The sequence below is a fragment of the Poromitra crassiceps genome (assembly GCF_964638095.1).
Source record: "Poromitra crassiceps genome assembly, chromosome: 4".
In the NCBI taxonomy this organism is placed as follows: Eukaryota; Metazoa; Chordata; class Actinopteri; order Beryciformes; family Melamphaidae; genus Poromitra; species Poromitra crassiceps.
In genome coordinates this window covers 11,617,863-11,626,886 of record NC_139626.1, presented here as the reverse complement: position 1 = coordinate 11,626,886, position 9,024 = coordinate 11,617,863, and the positions used below count along the sequence as shown (strand labels likewise).

At 44.3% G+C, this 9,024-nt stretch overlaps 1 protein-coding gene across 9 annotated transcripts in view; it reads left to right on the top strand.

The window, feature by feature from the left end:
• Positions 1 to 1,429: 1,429 nt before the first annotated feature.
• Positions 1,430 to 9,024, top strand: part of atp6v0a1b (ATPase H+ transporting V0 subunit a1b) — a gene marked incomplete at both ends in the record, with an annotated part of 41,765 nt that continues 34,170 nt past the window's right edge. For 6 of the 9 annotated variants that reach the window (XM_083635323.1, XM_083635321.1, XM_083635320.1 and 3 more), the window contains 9 exons: positions 1,430 to 1,546; positions 1,956 to 2,034; positions 2,871 to 2,968; positions 3,909 to 4,037; positions 4,565 to 4,647; positions 5,031 to 5,157; positions 5,601 to 5,683; positions 6,080 to 6,173; positions 7,489 to 7,701. In XM_083635323.1, the coding sequence (XP_083491449.1) occupies positions 1,430 to 1,546; positions 1,956 to 2,034; positions 2,871 to 2,968; positions 3,909 to 4,037; positions 4,565 to 4,647; positions 5,031 to 5,157; positions 5,601 to 5,683; positions 6,080 to 6,173; positions 7,489 to 7,701 (1,023 nt within the window). The remainder of the gene's footprint in view (positions 1,547 to 1,955; positions 2,035 to 2,870; positions 2,969 to 3,908; positions 4,038 to 4,564; positions 4,648 to 5,030; positions 5,158 to 5,600; positions 5,684 to 6,079; positions 6,174 to 7,488; positions 7,702 to 9,024) is intronic. The other 3 variants (XM_083635324.1, XM_083635326.1, XM_083635325.1) reach the window with 3 other exon arrangements.

The window sequence follows — 9,024 nt, the reverse complement described above, 5'->3', positions numbered from 1 at the left end:
CCTACGTGTTAATCAGTGTGTGTGTGTGTGTGTGTGTGTGTGTGTGTGTGTGTGCGTGCGTGTGTGTGTGCGTGCGAGTGCGCGAGAGATCAGGGTTTTCAAAATAAAATCATTATTCACTAACCTGTGTTGCAACCATTCGTTGCACGTTTATAAGTGATGCAGTGTACCAACATGTGTGTGGTGGGTATGGCAATTGAAACTAACACATTTGAAATGCACTGACGTTTTCAGCACGGATGGCAAATAGGCTATTTCAATTTATCTGGATTTGAAAAATGCTAAATAGCTTGAATCCACTTACAAATAAGCTTGCAAATACATTAAAAATATATATTTTGGTTGAGGAGCGTAGGCTACCACCACGCACGTTTACAGTGGCTGTGCATTTTCTCAGTTACACATTATGCTTTTATTTTGAAGTTAAAGTCTCTCATCTTCCGGTTTTAGCCTGCCTAACTCTGTGTGGCTTGACGCTCTGGCTTAACTCCGCTGCCTGGACCACAGCATCCAGCCTCCAGCGTCGGTGCTGAGACAGGGTTTGACAGAACTGGAGAAATTGCCGAGGGCCCGATTCCAACTGTAAGTAGACGAAGAATTAGGTTACAAATTTTGCGTGGTGCTGTGAAAATGACAAGTGCTCGTTTCTCATAATTCCTTTTGGTAAAATATTGTGTGTCATATGAGCCGATCCGTTCTCAAATATTGCCACAGACAGAATACTAACGTTATGCTACATCGGCCTACAGAATTAACCGAGTCAAATCATATGATTCTCGCATAATACATAGTAACATAATGGCATTAATGTATTTGCATTGTATCATTTGCTATGGTGAGTAGCGTTGTGTGTCAGTGGACATGACAGATGCTCTGAGGCCTCCAGCAGCAGCATCATCATGGCGTCCTTGAGAGATGAAGGGCAGCACTGCAGCAGGGTAGAGAGGATGCTGTGACGTCACCGAGGCTAAATATAGCCTTTTGCATGACATAGCTGTTTGCCCTGCATGGCGTTATTAGCCTCCATGATATTTTGTCCATCTGCAGTGTTGTCGGACGTTAGGAAAAGAAAAATAATTTAAACAGTCTTGAAGTCAGTATATAAACCAGGGGTTCCCAACCCTATTTTGGCTTGTGACCCGACTTTGACGTCACAAAAATCTAGGGACCCGAGACTCCTGTCAGTGCCCCTGAGCAAGGCACTGGCAATCGATCTACAGTTGGTCCCCGGGCGCTGCACTGTGGCACGGGATGGGTCAAATGCAGCGCATGTTTTTCCCCAACGGGGACAATAAAGTATAACTGAATTCAACTCGACCAACCGACTGACAGAGCGACCGACAGAGCTGCTGCTCACAGCTGAAAACACTGAAGAAAATCCTTGTGTATTCCTGTCCCAGGTGTGCGGTGTATTGCTCTGCAGGTGACGATGGGGGAGCTGTTCAGGAGCGAGGAGATGACCCTGGCCCAGCTCTTTCTCCAGTCAGAGGCAGCTTACTGCTGCGTCAGCGAACTGGGAGAGCTGGGCATGGTCCAGTTCAGAGATGTAAGGATGAACCCAAGCAACTTTGACCAGTTCTTCTCAACCTTTTCAATATCAAAGACCCCTCATTTAGTCCTCATTATGGCTATGGACCCCCTATTTATTTGTTGACATTTTGCCTCTCGTACCCAGATCTGAGAATATTTCTATTGTTAGATAGGATTTTGTCCAGAATTCCCATGCTATCTGTATTGTAGGTACCTAGTCATTCTCCTACCTTCTCTAATTGCGTTAACGTCTTGAAAAATAAGTAATTAAGTTAACAATTCATCACTTTGCTGGGGACCCCTCTGGAATTCCCTCAAGGGCCCCTGGTGGTCCCCAGAGCCCAGCCACAGAGCTCTGAGCTTCAGCCACATGTCTAAAAATGAACACATCAATTAACTCCCCCCCCCCCTCTCTCCACACGCAGCTGAATCCGGACGTGAATGTGTTCCAGCGCAAGTTTGTCAATGAAGTGAGGAGATGTGAGGAGATGGACAGGAAGTTGAGTAAGTAACGAGGAAGATGAACACTCAAAGCACACAGTGTGTACAGTAGCTTCTAACTGATTCTGATTCTCTGTGTCTCAGTATTGAGTTTCTGATCCTTTATCGCTCACATAAATGCAGCTTGATTGTTTTTATTTTTCTTGTCCCCTTTTCCGTTCAAACCTGTTATGACGACATCGGATCTTTATTTCAAAAATATATGGCTGTCAGTGAGAAAATGCTGTTTTCTCCATCTAAAACCAACCAAAAGCAACCTGAAATGTTACAGTTTGGGCTTCTGCTAGCATTGATACAGTATGACCATAGTTTTAGCAGTGAGGGACAGGCTCACCTTTTAAGACTCCTTTAAGACGCTCTGACCGGTATCTCGCTCTGGGCCGACCCACACCATCTCCCGGTGTTGGCTCTCCTCCGCCAGCTCCATCTGAGCAGTGGTTGTGTGTCAGGATGGTTCCCCAACACGCAGGAAGGACCGTCGATAGGGTCCAGACATACAACCTCCTCGCCCGCAGGCAAGACCACCCGCTTAAAGGGGCATCAACGGACTCGACTCTAGCCAAGTCTCAATCAACAGCCCAAATCCTTAGCCAATCACTGAAAATGGTGGCTATGATGATTGACAGTCAAACTAACCAATGACTGGTCCCTGAATGACGTGACCGCACATTAACAGTTTAAGACTCACAGTTAATCTGTTAATCTGACCAAATGACAGCTCATAAATGCTGTGATGATCTAATCGTCACAATTGACTACAGAAAATGTCTGTTTTTGTTTGTTTGTTTGTTTTTTACACTGGTGCTTATGTGTTGAATAATGGATTCTCTACTCCATAGGGTTTGTGGAGAAGGAAATCAAGAAGGCAAACATCCCAATGGTGGACACCGGAGAAAATCCAGAAGTCCCTTTCCCCAGGGACATGATTGATCTAGAGGTAAATGCTTCATATACACTTATTGAATGTATTTCAGAGCTACAATGTGGGAAACACATTGGCATTATACACATAGGGAGGTCGGGTGAGCGAGCATTATGGCCCGTTCCTTTATCGCAAAATAACTGGGATGGGGAGGCTAAATGACGTCACATCCGTTTTGTTAGCATTCCATTTGCAGAAAACTGGAGCTGGGAAGTTCACTGTTGATCCGGTCAGATCCAGTCGCTAGCCAGGGTAGCCATGGTTAGCAATAACAGTTGATAACAAGGCATTTCGCGGGCATTTTGGGCATACAAACACTGCAGCAACATGTCCACTCCACACAGATAGAAGGTAGGCAGTGCTGTGTGTACCGCTGATTTACCGAGACACAAACAAGACAGAAGTGCTAAGGAACAGCATTTACTACGATTATAACTACTGTTGTTGCGCGGAGCAGCCATCTTGGCCATGCACTCACAACATGGCCACGCACTCACAACGGACAATTGTGTTCAATGCCTGACTGCCTAATGCCTGACTTGCCTAAATGTTCGTTCATATGTTCATACCACCCCATTACGCAAGTCAGGCAGATCCCCCCCATTTTAAAAGTCAAAATGGAGTAATAAATTGAATATTTATTTTTCTGAATCTTTTCAATCTAATATTTAATTTAAGAGTCAAATATCTGCACTGTTTGCATTTACATAGCTGCATTTCGATAGCTAACACCCCCTTTTAAGTGGTAGGCTATAGTCCAACCTGCCATGTGATTCATAAATTGCGAATACTTGGTGTGGTATGCATAGGTATTCTTAACTTGAATAATACACCCCATCAGTAATTTATTGGAGTAATAAAGCAATACGTACTATATGCCATCTGGATTGTTAATTAAAATCCCTAATTTATAATGTCGTAATTTATAAACGTTACAGATTTCTCCCCCCTGCAGGCTACCTTCGAGAAGCTGGAGAACGAGCTGAAGGAAATCAACACCAACCAGGAAGCCCTGAAGAAGAACTTCCTAGAGCTGACGGAGCTCAAGCACATCCTGCGTCGCACGCAGCAGTTCTTTGATGAGGTGCGCTTCTCAGAATGATCTCAATTCAACTTCTCAGAAATATCTCACTTCAACTTGGAGAGCTCTCCACCCGCTACGCTGCTCTCCAGACACACCAAAGAGCTCTCCACCCGCTGCACTGCTCTCCAGACACCCCAAAGAGCTCTCCACCCGCTGCACTGCTTTCCAGACACACCAAAGGGCAGTGACGACTGCTTCTCTGACTTCAGACAGTTACTGTTGTTTGCACTAATGACTGTTCTCACATTCTTGGGGGACATCCTTTTGAAAGAACTTTACTCTTAACTGTTGGGCATACAGTAGGAAATGCATTTATCCAATTCAGTTTGACCAGAAGCAGCGAAAAAACCTAACCCCACTCGAGATAAAAATGAATGAGCAAAGGAGAGAATATCAAAAGCAGAGGGAGGGATTCCCCAGACCCCCAGTAATTTGCACCCTGAAGCTAACTATGGTTCCTAACTGCTTTGACAGATGGAAGATCCCAACCTGCTGAAGCTAACTATGGTTCCTAACTGCTTTGACAGATGGAGGATCCCAACCTGCTGGAGGAGTCGTCGTCCTTGATGGAGGGCAGTGAGGGCGGTCGTGGGGCCCCGCTCAGACTGGGGTAAATAAGAATATGAATTGCAGCGTGTGGGGACATATTTTGAAACTGCAATTGAAATGTAAACAGCAGCTATTACAAAGTGAAAATACAATTATTTAAATGGAGAGATTGTGAAATTGTGATGGTCGAGCTGTCTCATGTGTGATTACTGTAATACAGCAGAATAAAATGGAGCTAATATTGCGAGTTTTCTGCTACATGCTAGCTTACATATTGTCACATTTGCAATGTATGGAATTTCGATATATCATCCCATCCCTAATGGACAATGCTCCATCTCCAAATGTCTATTTCTCTAAAGGCTTACTATGTACGCATACCTGTTTGATTTGAATTTACTTGCATATGATGTATCCTGAGCACTTCTGTGTTTTATCTCGCAGGTTTGTAGCCGGAGTGATCAGCCGGGAGAGGCTCCCCACCTTTGAGAGGATGCTGTGGAGGGTGTGTCGCGGCAACGTCTTTTTACGTCAGGCAGAAATCGAGGATCCTCTGGAGGACCCCGCCACAGTCAGTACAGGCTAACATACTGTAGATATAAAGCAGATAGACTCGAGTAAACAATTAATGCAAACACATGTCAAGAAGCAACGCAAAGAAGCATTAAACAAGTGCAAATTCGCACCACCCCCTTTTAGCCAATTGGCATGAACACAAACACACACCTTTACGCACACACACATACACACACACACACACTTGACCTCCATGCCAAATTTCAGCATCCTAGGGTGAAAACTAGGAAGGGGGCAGGCCGGGCTAGGGAAAAGGGGCCATAGCTAGGGAAGGTCATAGAGGTCAACGTTTTTGTACAGGTACACAAAACATATAAATAATGTGATCGCTATTCCACAAAGCTGCTATTATATTTTCTCAGATGACTGCTCCTAAACCTGCACTGCTTACCTCAAAACCTGGGTGTGATTTCTAACATGTTCTTCTCTTGCCGACAGGGAGACCAAGTCCACAAGTCAGTGTTCATCATCTTCTTCCAAGGTGACCAGCTGAAGAACAGGGTGAAGAAGATCTGTGAGGGGTAGGTGTCATATACCTGGGAATCAGATTGATTAAAACTTCCAAAAGGACATTGTGATTGCTGGCTTTTTATTTTATATTTTACAAAGTTTTTTCCGTTGGCCCTGCACCTAAGTTCAATTTTGGTTCGAGTTGTGCTCGCATTTGGTGAGTCCAGACAGTTTACTGATGCCACATTACAGGATTTCTGGGTAGTGAAGTCCTCAAAATTCAATTATCGCTCCCTACCGTTAGGGGCCGCCAATGTGCGAAAACAGCATAGTTCCGAATTAAAGATGCAGATAATGAAATCAGAGGGAAAGGAAGTGTTGAAAGGAAGAAAGGAAGAAAGATGGAACAAAGGAGAGAGAGAGAATGTGTGTTAGATGCTGTCATTGAAATGTGTGTATTTGTCCAGATTCCGCGCCTCTCTCTACCCCTGTCCGGAGACGCCCCAGGAGAGGAAAGAGATGCTGGCTGGGGTCAACACCCGCATCGACGATCTCCAAATGGTACGTTCAACGAATAGTATGATGGTTGATGGAACAGTAGAAGTCTAGGGATAGAGAGGAATATTTGCTACATCTGATGTTAGGCTGTATCAAAGAAAAGTAGATGACAAAGAAACCGAACAGAATTGGACAACATTAACTAAACAGCAACAAAGGTGTCCAAGGATGAAAAGAAAGAGAGAAAGAGAGAGAGAGAGCGAGAGCGAGAGCGAGAGAGAGAGTTCCCTTGCCTGTGTATTGTTTAAGGCAGCCATATTGCCATGCCGTGCAAGAGTATTTTTTATTTTTTATTAATAATTCTTTCAAAATGGGTCTTTGTACCGCTGCCTATTAAACAACAAAGACATGAATCAGACATTTTGCAAAACAGGATGTCTGTTTTCAGGCTGCTGGTACTTTTTCCTTGATCAAATGTATTTCCAGACACATAAATCCTCATAGTGTGGGGGGGGCTTTTACTTATGTATTAATATCATTCTTATCTGTGAAAGACTTTTGTCCTCTCTCATAATGTTGTGGTCCCCCCAAACTCTGTCCTTATAAAGCCTGGAAAAAAGCTCTCTTGGTTCTGCTTGAGAGAGGGTTACGCTGCCCTAACCTGACCATGTCCTCCTCATGAAATGCACACAAAAGAACGTTTGACCCAATTTTACATAGAAGAAGAAATCCTTAGTTATCCAGAGTAACGTAGTGCAACAGTAGAATAGAAGGATTTCATGATCATCACCAACATTACAACAGGGTTCCCACTTCCCACACCGTAAACAGCAAATTCAAGGACTTTTCAACGACTTCCCAGGCTCAATTCTATCAAATTCAAGGACCCAACACGGCCTAGTTTGAGACACGGCTCAAGGTTCATGACTGTTACAACACTGATCATGTTTCTAATGAGAACTAGCAACTTTACAGAACTACAACCACAACTATTACAAAGAGAGAGGCTTGAATGTGTTTTTGAAAATGGACATAGGTCATTGAAAGTACTTTAATTTCTATATTTTGTGCAAGAATATCAATTGAAGTGCTTTTTTAAGTAAAAACAATCAAAGGCACTTCAATTGCACAAAATATAAAAAAGTACTTTCAATGACCCATGTCCATTTTCAAAAACATTCAAGGCCTTGATATATGTATTATATGTTTATTATAGCAGGTAATGGAACTTGAATCCCTTATTTAGGCTGAAAATGTATGTGGACTGGACTGAAAGAAAATTACGATTCGATTCACAATCATTATTGTCCACGTTGTCTCTATACCGGAATCGACACTCCTTAACAAACACCTCCACCCTGGCACGCTGCTTCTTCAGGTGCTGAACCAGACGGAGGACCACCGTCAGCGCGTGCTGCAGGCTGCCTCCAAGACCATGCGGGTGTGGTTCATCAAGGTGCGGAAGATGAAGGCCATCTACCACACGCTCAACCTCTGCAACATCGATGTCACCCAGAAGTGTCTGATCGCCGAGGTGTGGTGTCCCGTCTCCGACCTGGACTCCATCCAGTTCGCCCTGCGCCGAGGGACGGTGAGTTGGCATATCTAAGCTTGTTCAGATGGCCATGGATGCTCTTATGGTCATGTATGCTCTTATGCTCTTAAACACGCATTTAAAGAAACACGATGTGTGTCTCCCTGGAGCTGAGGTCTCCCCCAACTCGCTTCCTCAAATGCCGGCCGAATGATCAGCACTCTGCAACGTTCTCAACTCAGACTGAGGGTGCTTTCTCACTGGGGACCTGGGATTGACCCCAGATGCGGTTCGTTTCACGAGTGTGAATGTTGCGTTCCGTGCCCAGGTGCGTAACAGCGTACCGTGACAGGGTCCACTTGAAAAGGTGGTCTGGGGAACGCTTTGGCGTGCCCCAGGACGGAAGACAACCGTACTGAACCACATAGACAACACACAGGCGAGGATACACTGCAGGCGTAGTTGATGACGCAAGTGTACTCTGCAAATGTTCCGTTCGCGAGCACGGAAGAAATGTTGTAATGTGAAAGATGACCAGCGGTGAGGAAGGGCAATCGTACTCGGGCACGGAATGGAATGAAAGCCCAGTCCCAGTGACAAAGCACCCTGAGACTCGATAGAGGCAGACTGATAGCGTGCTGCGGGAGCACGAAGGTTTTGTAAAAACACACAACTGTGAGCTGCTTTATGATTCACAAAAATGGGAGATAATGAACCCTAAGTCCCGCCCACTTCAACCCCAGCCTGAAAACAGGGAAGTGGCGATATTTAGGGTTTGGATTGAAAGTTGGGATCTCCTACTTTTTGAGACTTAAAATTAGTCACATAAGACCCTAAATTACATAGGTGGAAGGTTTTGGTGCATTTTGCTTGCAAGGGACTTTTAATTTTGCAGTAACATTTACAGTACAATGAGTAGATCTTTTTTAATGAGCTATGTTGTACTTGAGTAGAAATTTAATATACTAAAATTTCAGCAAAAATAATGTTACTTCTACTTGAGCTGGATATTTTGGTCGTCTCTACTGGCTTCCACCACCCACTTGATTTCATGACTTTGCTTCCTGTTTGTTATTGCGTGCTGTTAAGTCATTACACCTTTTTGTATTGTGTTGCAAACAGTGGAAACGCTGCAATATCCTCATACAGTATCAGTGATCCGCTGCTCACATTCTCTGATGGAAACAAAGACAGAATTGTATTGATTTTGTATAGTGGTTCACACAGAGGTCACTGAAGAACTAGGCCTACTCTCCTATCCAAAGCATGCTGAAATAACAGGAATAGCTGGAGAAATATTAGCATACAGCCAAACATCTAAGGCGAGGTTCCGCGGCCCACAATTGCTCAACTGCGCATGCGCCAAATGCATGCGCAGTT